This window comes from Fusarium coffeatum, assembly GCF_003316985.1.
Source record: "Fusarium coffeatum strain FIESC_28 chromosome Unknown BRIP53273_contig_157, whole genome shotgun sequence".
NCBI lineage: Eukaryota > Fungi > Ascomycota > Sordariomycetes > Hypocreales > Nectriaceae > Fusarium > Fusarium coffeatum.
Window position 1 is genome coordinate 42,922 of NW_022157950.1, and position 13,550 is coordinate 56,471.

General features: G+C 42.2%; 3 protein-coding genes across 3 annotated transcripts; 1 reads left to right on the forward strand and 2 right to left on the reverse strand.

Moving 5' to 3' along the window:
* Positions 1-31: 31 nt before the first annotated feature.
* Positions 32-2,575, reverse strand: FIESC28_07166 (uncharacterized protein; the record flags this gene model as incomplete). Its single annotated transcript, XM_031161307.1, has 1 exon — positions 32-2,575. The coding sequence occupies one exon, from the start codon at positions 2,573-2,575 to the stop codon at positions 32-34; it is 2,544 nt and encodes an 847-aa protein (XP_031014640.1).
* A 1,418-nt stretch (positions 2,576-3,993) lies between these two features.
* FIESC28_07167 (uncharacterized protein) lies at positions 3,994-5,625 on the reverse strand (the record flags this gene model as incomplete). Its single annotated transcript, XM_031161308.1, has 1 exon — positions 3,994-5,625. The coding sequence occupies one exon, from the start codon at positions 5,623-5,625 to the stop codon at positions 3,994-3,996; it is 1,632 nt and encodes a 543-aa protein (XP_031014641.1).
* Positions 5,626-8,543: 2,918 nt separating this feature from the next.
* On the forward strand, positions 8,544-10,073 carry FIESC28_07168 (uncharacterized protein; the record flags this gene model as incomplete). The annotated part of the gene is made up of 1 exon (XM_031161309.1): positions 8,544-10,073. The coding sequence occupies one exon, from the start codon at positions 8,544-8,546 to the stop codon at positions 10,071-10,073; it is 1,530 nt and encodes a 509-aa protein (XP_031014642.1).
* Positions 10,074-13,550: the final 3,477 nt, after the last annotated feature.

The following is a 13,550-nucleotide window of genomic DNA, read 5'->3' on the forward strand; positions in this document are numbered from 1 at the left end:
GGATAACAAGACCTTATGCATCACTGCCTGTTCACACAGAATATCCCAGCATCGACCTTTCGGGGAATAGGATGATATTGGCTAGACGCACAACCTCCGCCTCAGCTCGAGAGATTGATGATGTGCTCGCGGAACTCTTGGCATCCACATCAATATCGACATCCATCTCGGAGTCTGCTTCAGTCTTTGACTTGGACTTGTCGGGAGGTGGTGTGCCAGAGCGAGTACCAGCGACTTCCCACGGAGCAAGACCCATGGCCTGTAATGAGGATGGCCCTCCTACTTCGGCGATTTCCTTTTCGCCAGGTCGAGTCTCAGCATCTTCTTCGACTATACCTCTGCCGGTCGAGTCAAAATCCGGTCCGGGATGACCCCGTTGGAATGCCTTTCTCTGTCGCGCAAGATAGAGTGCGTTTGTTTGAGTGAGCGGGGCAGCTGGGATGTATACCAGCATGCTCACCTCATTCTTGCTACCGCTGGGTGTTTTGAGACCATAATTGTTGCTAGAAAGATAATAAGGGAGATCTGGGTGCCAGAAGATGTAGTCGCCAGGCTGCAGAGTTGGTAGCGTGATCATGCTGTTTCTTAGATGCAGGTGAGGATGCCAGGTTTCGGTAATTCTCTGCGCATGTCCGGGCACTGCTCCATGAATAATAGAATCGGGCTCAGTTTGTAACTTCCAATTATCGGGAGCCAAATACGCTTCCCATTCAGGCCCAGTACGATTCTCCGGTGGTGGATTCTTGGTTGTGAAGAATGGACGGAGCAGGTAGTAAGCTGTCGCAAGCTTGGGTGAAGGCAAGAGACGGACCATACCAGGCTCAACAGTGGAAAGTGCCAGGATTCCTTGGAACATGCGGAAGATAGTGCAAGCACCATAGCCATTGTAGAGGTCAGTAGTCACAGACGTTCGGCTGGTGCATTTCCATGGATCGTAATCCTCCCACTTGCCGTGGAAGATGTGATTATAGGTGCCGGCATGCTGGTAACCGTCGGGCTCCCAGCGCTCGAGAGATCCGTTATCGACCTGGGCGGTAATGCCTGCGGATGATTGTAAAGCTTGTATCCAGTCGTTGGCGGACTGCGGTGGTTCAAGGGGCGGAACGTTGAGATTATTGGACTGATTCTCGCTGTTCCCATGCACACGTATACGATCGACGTAAGTAATGGGAAGTCGTGTAACTAGTTGATCGTCAGGGTTGGTCTCCCATAGGCCCATCATAAAGCGTTGGGCGCTCAAAACGTTCGGATGCGCTCTCGAGCGAACTTGGGCAGGTGTCCAAAAGAAGTCGAAACATGCTGGATCATGCTGTTGCAAGGCCTTCGCTTTTACGTGCCGTTTGCTGTCTAGATAATCGACGGTCTCCTGAACGGCAGTATCGGTATCTGCCCGGGGGACAACCTTGCGAACAACTCCCACGCCGTAACGCCTCAAATCGTGACCGAAGCGGGCGGTTTGAACAGAGTCATCAAGATCGCCAAACTCGATTGAGGGGATAAGATGAGCGCCAAGATCTTCTATGTGACTGACCTCTTTGCGTAGCGCGGTAATGAGACGAGCCCAGCTAGCTTCAAGCTCGGCCTCGTGGCCACGAATGAGGTTCTGTTTGATGCGGGCGAAACGTGAGGGGAGTGCGATGGGCTCAGGACCCCAGAAAGAAACGACGGGTTGGTCCTTATCAATGGAAGGAGTGCTTATGGTGGGCGTTGAGCCATTTGTTCTGGGAGTTGGCGACAGCGATGGCAATCCGTTTGCTTTTAGCGAGGGCAGAGCTGTAGTTGTCGTGCTCGAATGACTGCCGACCATCTTGCCAGGTATATTGGCCGCAAGCGCCGCAGTGAGCTTCGCCTCGTAAGATAATCTGGCACTTTCTGTGATGGCGGCGGTTACTAGCGACGCAGCGATTGGGGCCGAGAGAGAGGCGCGATGACGAGGTTTTGTAATGCGACCGGTTTGAGTGAAGTTTAAGGCGTTGCTTGGAGCAGTAGCAGCAGCTGTGTTGTTGGTGTTTGTGGTGGTGGTATTGTATGAGGATGCGCTTGAACTGGAACTGGAGCTGGAGCCTGAGCCTGAGCTGGAGATGGAGGGGTTCGAACGGCCAAGGCGGGTGCGGGAAAGAGCAGCTCTGACCTGTTGACCTGCCGCATCAGCGCCTTTTCTAGGCGGAAGGTACACCCCTTCAGGCGCTCCTCCTCCTCCTGCTTCTGCTCCTGCTTCTGCTTCTGCTCCTCCTCCACCTCCACCTTCCGCCGCTATAACTGTTTCGACCCTTGTTGCCGTTCCCATGGTTGCAGCATCCCACTTCTCCTGCGCTTCTCTTAGGCTCCTTTGTTGATTTGCCTCGCGTGCACACTTTGGCTCTATTTGATAAATTTCGCCTTCTTGTTGCGCCATGTGACCTTGATATGATTTTGGCGTCGCATATGCAAGTCCATTTGCGAGGCCGTCTCCAACTGCCACAGCTGCCACGGCTGCTACTCCAATCGCTGAAGCTAGCCCTTGAGCATGGTCTAGTATGGGCGCGGAAACCTCCTCTTCACAAGTCGGCGGTAAGTCGACTGTTGGTGTAGCCATAGTTTGGTTATGCGTTGTGTTGCGCCTTTGGTTGTTTTTGTTTGCAGGTCAAGTGCTGACAGGACAGTGTCTTCAAGATCCTGCGCTATGTTGAGCTTTTGTTAATAGTTCAAGAAGAAAACGGAAAATCTCTGCGACCTGAGTATCTCAGCCATATGTACGGAGCGGTGCGTTAAATCGAATTGTGCATCAAATTGCAAAGACTCAAATCAAAAGCAAAGCAAAGCGAACCAGAGCAAAAGAAACCATCAAAAGCTCGCAGTGGTTCTTCTATAAACTAGCCCTACAGCATGTTACTGATTGGGGCCTTTTTAGCAAGCGGCTGGCCGGACCGGGGCTCTGCTAAGACCATCTCATCTCATCTGGAGCCCCGGAGGACAAACTGTCGATATTCCCCATGGAGGAGTAGAGGGTGAGGGTCCCAGACCGAGGGTCCCTGCCGAGAGACTGTGGATGGATCTCCAAGCACACACTTCGGGCCTGTCATCCGTCGAACCATCCACTTCTTACTCAACGCTCCGTCCCGAAACCCCGGCAATACCCCACACATTTCCTTTTGAGGAAGTTGATGGCTGCACGGCTCTACGGCCCATTATCCGCCTAACGATAATCAGAATGCCCAGATAACAAAAGAAATGGCCACATGAGACTTGTGAAGGGGCAACTTGCATGATAACGTGTTGTGATTTGGCTAACTATATTCTCTAGAACAGCCTACTATGCAATGCTATAATGAACAATCTATATTCATCGTCTGGCTGGCAGCTTGCCACAGCTTATGCTTATCACCAAGATACCGGATCCGTCAGGCGCCGAGGAAGGGATGCATAAGAAAGTCTTTGCCATAATATGACAACCAGAGAACTCGGGTTCCCCGATCGGTTTTGACTGGATCGATCATCCGCATATATCTTTCGTTTCACAATGGCAAATATCTAGCATAGCATCCTGTCCCAGTCCACCACTACGGCTAATCTCTGGCATTCGACAATCTCCATCGAGACCAACGCATTCAACTAAGTTGAGACTTCCGGCAGAATTGATTAGTGGTGGAAAGTCGCCGGCCCGTTGTGCCTGTTTAACTGAACCGCTGCGGCAAAATCTCGCGTGGTTTGAGGAGCTGGTTAGGACCAGCCCCAGGTGCAGGTGGCTGTCTCGGGCCATGACAGCCCGACACCAACCCAAAACAGTGGGTTCAGTCACGGCAAATCGGGCCCAATGCTCCCGAGAATTGCTTGGTTGTATTCGGTTGACAAACTTGGCTTGAAATGTTTTGTTCCAACTACCTATATACAGTAATACTATACTCGCTACGAGGATGCAATCATACGCTAATCATTTAATCATACATATATCCAAAACGGTTACTCTGTCGAGGCCAGGCGCTCGCGGACAATTAAAAAATCATCCGAAGCACTTTACAGTCGAGAGTGCTTAGGCTTGTAGCCCTCCTCTGCAGCAATAAGCTCAGCGGCCCGCTCACCGCAAGCAAGGACAGTCACCATGGGGTTGATGGTAGGCATCTCAGGGAAGATACCAGCATCGACGATACGGAGCTTGTTGATGCCGCGAACCTTGAGTTCGGGGTTAACGACGGCCATCTCATCTCGTTCGGTATCGCCCATCTTGGTAGTGCCAGCAGGGTGGTAGACGGTGTGGGCTACGCGGCGAGCGTACTCGCTAATCTCCTCATCTGTCTCAACCTTGGGACCAGGGGCAACCTCCTGCTTGAGCCACTCCTTGAAGGGGCTCTGCTGGGCAATCTTGCGAGCAGCCTTGATACCATGAACAAGAGTGGCCGCGTCGTAGCCCTCGGGATCAGTGAAGTAGCGGAAGTCAAGGGCGGGCTTGACAGTGGGATCGGCCGAGGTCAAGTAGATGCGGCCACGAGAGCGAGGGCGAGGGATGTTGGGTGTCATGCAGAAAGCATAGCCGTCCTTGATGGTGGGGTATCCAAGACGCTCGGTGTTGAGGTGGAAGGGAATCTGGTAGCAGTGCATCATAACATCGGCTGCATCGCCGTCGTTGCCAGCGGCGTTCTTGGGCTCGCGTCGAAGGAAGATGCCAGCATCGGAGTCCATGGTGGTCTGGTTAGCAGGAACAGGCTTGTTCAGCTCCCACATGATGATAGTCTCGGGGTGATCCAAAAGGTTCTCGCCGACACCAGGGATATCCTTGACAACAGGAATGTTGAGGGACTCGAGCTGGGCCTTGGGTCCAATACCAGAGTGAAGGAGAAGTCTGGGAGTATCAACAGCACCAGCGCACAGGATGGTTTCCTTGCGAGCGTGCAGAGTGTGCTTCTCGCCGGACTTGAGGGTAACATTAATACCCGTAGCAACATCGTTCTCGACAATGAGCTTTGAGACATGAGCCTCGGTGAGGACTGTCAGGTTGGGACGTCGCTCATCACCTCGAAGAATAGGATGGATATAAGCAACAGAAGCACTGCTACGGTGACCGGTATCGGGGTTGTAGGAGACGGAAAAGAAGCCAGCACCCTGGGTCAACTGGCCCTTCTCAGAGATCTCGTGGTTGAAGTCGTGGATGATAGGAATGCCCATAGCCTCGGAACAAGCCTTGACCCAATCCTTGGTCAACTGGTTTCGGTGACGAGGGTGGACGGGGTTCAGCTGGTTACGCAGGTTGTCGACGCTTCGCATGACGGTTTCGAAGTCCCAGCCCTTGCAACCCTTGGCGACCCATCGGTCCATATCATGACGGAAAGGTCGGAAGGAGATGAGGGTGTTGTGAGAAGAGCAACCACCGAGGACCTTGGCTCGCGAGTGTCGGATGTGACTGTTGCCATTGGGCTGCTCGGTTGTGGGATAGTCGTAGTCGAGGTCACCGCCGAGAAGCGACAACCACTCTCGAAGGTTAAGAACATTGTTGAGGCCGAAGTCAGAAGGGCCACCCTCGATCACGAGGACCTTGCGCTCGGGGAGATAGGCAGAGAGACGAGAGGCCAGAACACAACCAGCCGTGCCGCCGCCCACGATGATGTAGTCGTAAGCATTGCTGGCGGAAGCGGGAAGGAACTCAGTAGTCATGGTGTCGGTTGGTGTAAGTGAATGGGAGGTAAGTACAAGAATGATATGATATGTTTAATGAAGGTATGTATGTCAAGTTCACTCGGACAAGGGGTATCAATGGATGTCGAGAAAGAGGAGTTGAAGAGGAATGAGAAACGGATTGAGAGCTAGAAGAAGGAGTGCTCTTGTACTCGAAAGTCGAGGCGATCAAGATGTTTTTGAAATGAACGACCATCAGCTCCAAGTGGGGTCCCAGATCACGGAAGGGTCCTGTGAAGCAGTATACAGTGTCAATTGTAATGACTTACATGGTGTTTAGTCTCGACTCGAAGTACTCTTCCGGTTGCACAAAGTAGCGGTTGGTGGAGGATGTGTGGCGATGATTGGTTGAGAGAGCTAACACACTCTCAGCAAGGCTGGTGGGTGGATCAAAACACTAAGAAAGAAAGCGGAGGGCGGCGGCGAGAAGAAACCAACGTCAGGAGTCAGGGAGAAAGCTGGTTTGACCATCTGAATTGCAGAAAAACGAGGCTAGCCGTAGCGGGTCTTGGCGGCTGTTCTGCTATGGATGTTTTGTTCTGAAAGACAGGTCTTTCGTCTTCACCGACTTCGGGAATCTGTATTCGGTGATACCGAAGTTGTGATTCAGCAATCGTAATCCAATGTGAAAATGAATAGCCGATATCCGCATGACGTTGTATTGTTGTGTGCAAGTCAATTAGGACAGTTATCTTGCTGAACTTGCAGGGCAGAGTGACTGGGGTCAAAAGTCAATTTGCCTTGTCTTTTTCCAACTGCTATCTTGGAGGATTTTGCACGATATTAAAGAAATGGCTATTTAACTCGAAGAATTAAGTTATTCGGCGCATTGAGATGTACAAAGGTGAATGAATGCCAATATCGTTTCTCTCTTGACGCCTCAACCGCGCAAAGAGCGTTGAAGTTACAGTACTCGGTCAGTTGGCCATGCCTTGAACGGTATAGGGTGGGGCCGTTTGACGGCGAGAATTGGAGCAGGGAGAATGGAGACCCGGATCCGGCTTGCAGCAAGGCTCCGACTCAGTCCCAATTTTCCCTGTTTGCCGCATGTACCGCCTCGGCTTATCGAAAAGCAATAACTTGTTTTCTTGAGCTGTATTCGGGGTTGTCTAGGTAGAATAGCACGTAGAAGACAAGGTAGTCAACCGGTACTGAGTCAAGACAGACAGGCATATGGTTCAAGTTGGCTTCACTCAAAGCACTCTTGATATGACAAGATAGACTACAGCACAGACAGGATCATCATTCAACAGAAACACATGTCGAGGCATGTTATCCGAGTATTCGTGGCCTCGCTTACAGATGCATGATACTGAGACTTTTCATCTTTGCAAATGTACGATAAGTTCCTGTTCTGGCTTCGCGTGTTTATCGTTATCAATGAAAATTTATTTATCGAATAAAATTGATCCCACTACGTCGGTTACCGTACCGTACAGTAGCCACTACAGTGCAGTATGCTGCAGGGACAGTTCAGTTCACCACTAAAACCCCATACATAGCCATCCTTGCCATGTGCTTGCCAAGTTTGAAGTGTAGCTTAGCATACTGATTAGGTTTAGCGTGGTTGGGGTAACATGCCCGTCAGATCGATAATCTTCAAAGATCGAATTTTGAGTCGTGACAATTGGACCGAGAAGAGTGACAGTGTTTACTCCACAGTCCCTTATTTTCGATGTATTTTTTTTATTGTTTTCTTTATTCTCCCCTTTATTCCCACGTGCTTGATCCGCTTGATCCGAGTTGCTACAAGAATTGTCTTGTGCATAGATACGGCAAAGGTTGAGGCTTGTTTTGGTGAAAACATTATCTTGGGAACTTTTCTTTACCACTAGCAAATACAGACAAAGATAAGCAAAGCAAGTGCACTGTCCTTGACAAAAAAAGGTCAAGAGCTCGGGCTGAACGAAGGAAGCTCTCAAGGTGGTGGGTGGTGTTTCCTCCTGCTCTGGTGCTACACAAGTAGTAGCTAACTGAGCTAACTCACCAATGACGTGAATATCTCCACTACCGTCTCCACTCCACAGCCACCCAGACTTGGCGCCGTTCGGCATTGTCTAGACTCTACATCTTCTTACGAGGCAATGCGAGCTGAGAGGATAACGACGGACTATTTTGCTGGTATCTGCACTGAATCTTGAGCCAACTTTCCTGTAAGCAAAGAGAGGGTCTCGCGTCTCAAGCCCAGCCCAAAAGACCCTCAACTAACAGCCAGCAAATGGATACTGTAGTTCCAGAATTCGATAGTTTCATACTGTAAGGCTGTACAGTAGTAGACGCTCAGATCATACGGAACAGTCTTCTCAGCTACAGTATTCCCATGTTGCACGCCGATAGCTCGAGTCATGTTAAACCCTATCTCCAGACTCAAATCTCAACCCCAGACTTGCCAGTCTGTCCGTTCACGTCACAGACAAGACATCAATCACGAGCAGAAAATTTGCTACATAGCAGGCCAATGCAAGAACGGAAATGAGAGACAGATCGAAGCTACACTACTTGGTTTGAACTCTTCATCTTGTACTGTATCAGATACTCGACAAGATTCTCATTGGTTGCTCAACTCTACTGTGCTTTCACAGTATGACTTGGACCCGCGTCATTGTATCTTGCTAGAAGAGGAAGGTACCCGGCATCAGTCAAAAGTGGGGCTTGACGGCACTTGCACAGTTGTACTTGCCTCTATCCCGACTGCCTTTATTATCTGACTTACATCCATCCATTCCATTCTCCACACAAGCAAAAGGTAGACAGAGAGCATCCAGACAAATCAGAAGACCTTACCTTACCTTACCTACCTACTGTATATCCTTTGGTCCAGGCACTTGCTTTGCCGTGAATACTCTTGTCTCTCTATCTATTCTGTGATCTTTCTGCCATCTACCCTTTGAGCTACAATGACTTTCCCTTCAGAGATTCACACTTTCCATTCTGGACGACCCCAACCCGAGTCCTCCTCCTCATCTAACACCTTTGTATCTGTCGAACCAAGCACTGCAAAGCCTCTTGCAACTATCTACACTACCACGCCAGACCAACTCAACCAGACAGTCGCAGCTGCCAAGGCTGCATTCCCTGTTTGGTCCCAAACACCAGCTCCTGAACGTGCTGCCATTCTCCTCAAGGCAGCTTCTATTCTACGAAAACGCAACGATGAGCTTGCATTGACCGAAACACTTGACACTGGCAAGCCCTTGTCCGAGACTGCAGCCGTTGATGTTGCAACTGGTGCCGATGTCCTCGAATACTACGCACATATGGCTGCTGGCAGCTTTCCTGGCCAGAACACTCGCCTTCGTCCCGACGCTTTTGTCCTCACAACCCATGAACCTCTAGGAGTATGCGCTGGCATTGGTGCTTGGAACTACCCTATCCAGATCGCTCTCTGGAAGTCAGCACCTTGTCTAGCTGCTGGCAACTGTATGGTTTATAAGCCTAGTGAGGTGACTCCACTCCATGCCGACACCCTCGCCCAGATCTACATTGAGGCAGGTGTACCTCCAGGAGTCTTTAACGTTGTGTATGGCGATGGCATCGCCGTTGGCGCCCCTCTTGTGGCCCACAGCGACATTGCCAAAGTGAGCTTCACTGGTCAAGTAAGCACAGGCAGCAAGGTCGCCAGTCAAGCAGTCAAGGATATGAAGGGTGTTACTATGGAACTTGGCGGAAAGAGCCCGCTTGTTATTCTGCCCGATGCAGACGTCGAGGAAGCAGCTGACACAGCCATGGTTGCCAACTTCTTTTCCACGGGCCAGGTGTGCACCAACGGAACTCGTGTCTTTGTCCCAGACACCCTTTTGGCTCAGGTCGAGGAGGCTATTGTCCAGCGATGTCGAGAGGGAATCCGTATGGGTCTACCACAAAGGAGTACCACCAACTTTGGACCCATGGTCAGCGCAGCACAACAGGAGAAGGTCAAGATGTACATTGAGCATGGTCGCTCAGTAGACAAGGCAAAGGTTCTTTTCGACGGTTCAAAAGAATCCAGAATGCCGCAACCGACTTCCAATGGTTTCTGGGTTCACCCGGTCGTCTTCACAAACTGCACAGACAACATGCGAGTGGCAAGAGAGGAGATTTTTGGCCCCGTCATGTGCATCATGCCTTACAAGACACGGGGACTTTCTCGCCCAGAATGGGTGTCGGATCTTATCACTCGAGCCAACGATACTCCCATGGGTCTTGCTGCTGGCGTCGTCTCTTCTGATGTTGGGTTAGCACATGAAGTCGTGCAGAAGCTTGATGCAGGCATTACTTGGATCAACACATGGGGTGAGTCTCCTGCTGAGATGCCTGTCGGAGGCTGGAAGATGAGTGGTATAGGACTGGAGAATGGGCACGAGGGTATTTCTGCCTATATGAGAACAAAGAGCACATTAGTCCAGCTTGGTAAGGGAGCTTGCAAGGGTGTATTTTCTAAGCTATAAGAATCTATCATAAATTACCTTAATAAAATAGTTACTTTAAATATTTATATATAATAGTTTTTTATTAAGTAAAGCCTTTTATTATTATATTATTAACTTATAATATATTAAAGTAAAAAATAAAAGTAAAAGCTATATATAATAAAGTAAACTTAAATATTTATTATTATAGCTTAAATAGATTTTATTAACTTTATTAACTTACTTTATATTCTCTTATTTTATTTATTATCCTTTTTAAACTATAAGTCCTAGGTTAAATTTATCTTTAATATTATAATTAATAGTAATCTCTTTTAGTAAAGTTAAATCTTAATAAGTTAAGTATATATATTATATTAACTACTAAACCTTAATAATAATAAATATATATAAATAGCTACTAAGCTATATATAAAATAATCTTTTATTTTTTTACTTTTAACCTTTAAATAACTTAATATAATAAGTAACTTTATTTCCTAATATATTAAGCTACTAGTTAATTAATTAACTTTAGTTTTTACCCTTTATTATATATTACTAACTATTATAACTTACTTATAATACTAGCTATTATATAAAGAACCTTAACTAATAACCTTTTCTTTAAATTAAAGGTTATTTTATTATATAAAAAATTAAAAATACCCTTTAAAATTATAATAATATTAATAAGCTTAAGTAACTATAAGTAGAAGCTAATAATTTTAAGAAAGCCCTCTTAAACTAGGATTTTAAAAAGCTATTATAATAGCTTTATTATATTATATAAAATAACCTTAGTTTAGTTAAGCTAGTAGTTTTTAGCTATAAGCTTTTCTTAATTAGTAGTAAAGAATAGTATTATATATAAAAAGTAAAAGAAAAAGTTAAAAGAAAGCTAATAAAGCTATAAAGCTTAGAAAGAAAGTTTATAAAGGCTTAGTTATATATATAACTTAATAGTTACTTTCTTAAGATAATTAAAAAATATTACTATAAGCTATAGCTTAATAACTTAAGAGATTAAGTTAATAATATAATTAAGGCTTTTAATAGTAAGGTTCTTATTAATATAACTATAAAATAGTTATATTAATTATAGCTTAAGATTATAAGTATATAATATAATCTTTATATATAGTATTTAGGTAGGAAAAGAAAATTTAAAAAAGTTAATATTTATAAAAGAAATATATATTCTATATATTAAAAGTTAAAGTTAAGATAAGCTAAAGTTTAAGGCTTTAGTTAGTATATTAATTAAATAAGATTATATAATCTTATAATTATACCTATAGTAATATAACCTAATAATATTATTAATAATTAGTAGTTATTATAGTATATATATATAAAGTAATTTCTATTTAACTTTTATATATATAATATTGCTTTTTTCCCTACTTTCTTTTATTATATTACTATTAGGAAAATTTTAACTATTTTACTAATAACTACTACTATTTTACCTATTTAATTTACCTGTTTATAAGTAATAGTAGCCTTTTTAAACTTTTAATAGTTTAATTTATAATTTTCTTAGGTACCTTTTATTAATAGCTTATAAAATTAACTTATATTTTAGTATTTTAAAATAAAAGCTACTATTTTTAAAAAAGAGCTTCTTATTAAAAAATTACTTTTTATTAACCTTTTTAAAAAAAAAAGAAAAATATAAGTTACCTATACTATATTAGTAATTATTTCTTATTATTTTTTATTATTTTTCTAATTAAAGGTATACTAATAAGTAATTTATATATAGCTATAGCTAGAAGTTAACTACTATTATTAAAGGATTTAAAACCTTGGATTATAACTAAAATATAAAATTATACTAAGAGAAGTAAATAGTATAAATAACTTTTACTAAAAGGGAAAAAAGAGGTAGGTTTTTTTCTATTTAGTTAGTTATTTTTGTAATAAATATTAATAAATACCTAACTTATTAATACCTTTTTAAAAGGGGTTTTTATAAGAAAATCTAAGAATAACTCTTTTTTTATAAAAGAAAATACTATTAAATAGATTTTTTATTTTCTTATTAAAAATAACCTTTCTTATTAAATTATAAGTAGTAATTTATTTTAAATGTTAATTAAGTATTATAATCTATAAGTTTTTTATTATTTTCTATTATTTTATACTTTATTTTTATTATTTCTAATAATTAAAAGCTAATTATATAATTAAGTAAACCTCTATTATTAATAGAACTATTATTATTTTCTATTTAAGGTAAGAATTTAACTTTACTTTAGTTACCTTTAATAAGGAGTTAAAAGATTATATTAAGAGTTTTAAGACTTTTTTCCTTACTTTTAATATTTAAACTTTTTATTTCTATTAAAGCTTATTTAAAGGTAATTTCTTTTATATTACCTCTAAGTCGTAGTCTATTTATAAGGTAATTAGTAAGTTACTTTTTATATACTTTTCTATTTAAATTAAAAGCTAATTTATTTTATAAGCTTTAAAGAAATAAAGAAAGCTTATTAAGAATCTAGCTTTATTAATATTAAAGATAACCCCTTAGGTAGGTTAAGTTATAAGCTTAATCTAATTAGTATTACTAATAGCTACTAAACTCTAACTATTACTAATATAGTTATATATATAAAAGGCTACTATACAAGGTATAGTAGCCTAGCCCCCCTTCCTTTCTTCTTTATTTTAGTTCTAACCTATATATAGTAAGTTATTAAACCCCTACCTATTAATCTATATTACTAACCTATTTTATAGTTATAGAAATCCTAGCTAAGTACTATAGTATTTTTCTAATAGAGAACTACTACTATAATAATAATATATACCTAGGGATTATAGAAATTAAAGTAGCTACCTTATATATATTATAGGTTACTATAAACTTAGTTCTTAATCCCTTTTTTAACCTTATTATATATAGGGTTAACCTAGCTACTTTTAGCTATAAGCTTCTTTAGTTAATTTAGTAGAATATAAATATAAACTATACCTTATTTCTAATTACTAAATTAATTATATTAAAAGAGCTAGTAAGAAAGCTAGCTATAGAGAAGAAACCTAATAATAATAAGAAGAAATTTCTTATAAAGATTAACTTTTATAGCTAGACTATTTACTATATATAGTTTATTATTTTAGAAGATTAAGTAAGGATAATAGTTAACTATATAAATAGGCTATAACTAGTATTATAGTTTAAGACTATAAGTATATAATAGAATTAGTATATAGTATTTTAAGAGGGAAAAATTTAAATAGTTAAGGTTTTTAGAAAAGAGATATATTTATATTTTATATATTAATAAAAGTTAAAGTCTAACTTACCTTAGCTATAGTCTTAATTAATCTAATTATATAACTAAAATTACGTAATTATCTTAGGCTTAACTATAGCTATAGCTTACATTAAGTAATATAGTGTTTTAATAGTAATAAAGAAAGCTTATATAAAAGCTTTAATATACTATAAGCTTTTTAAATCCTTTAAAAATTATTCTTTAGTTATTTTAAAAAATATCTTTA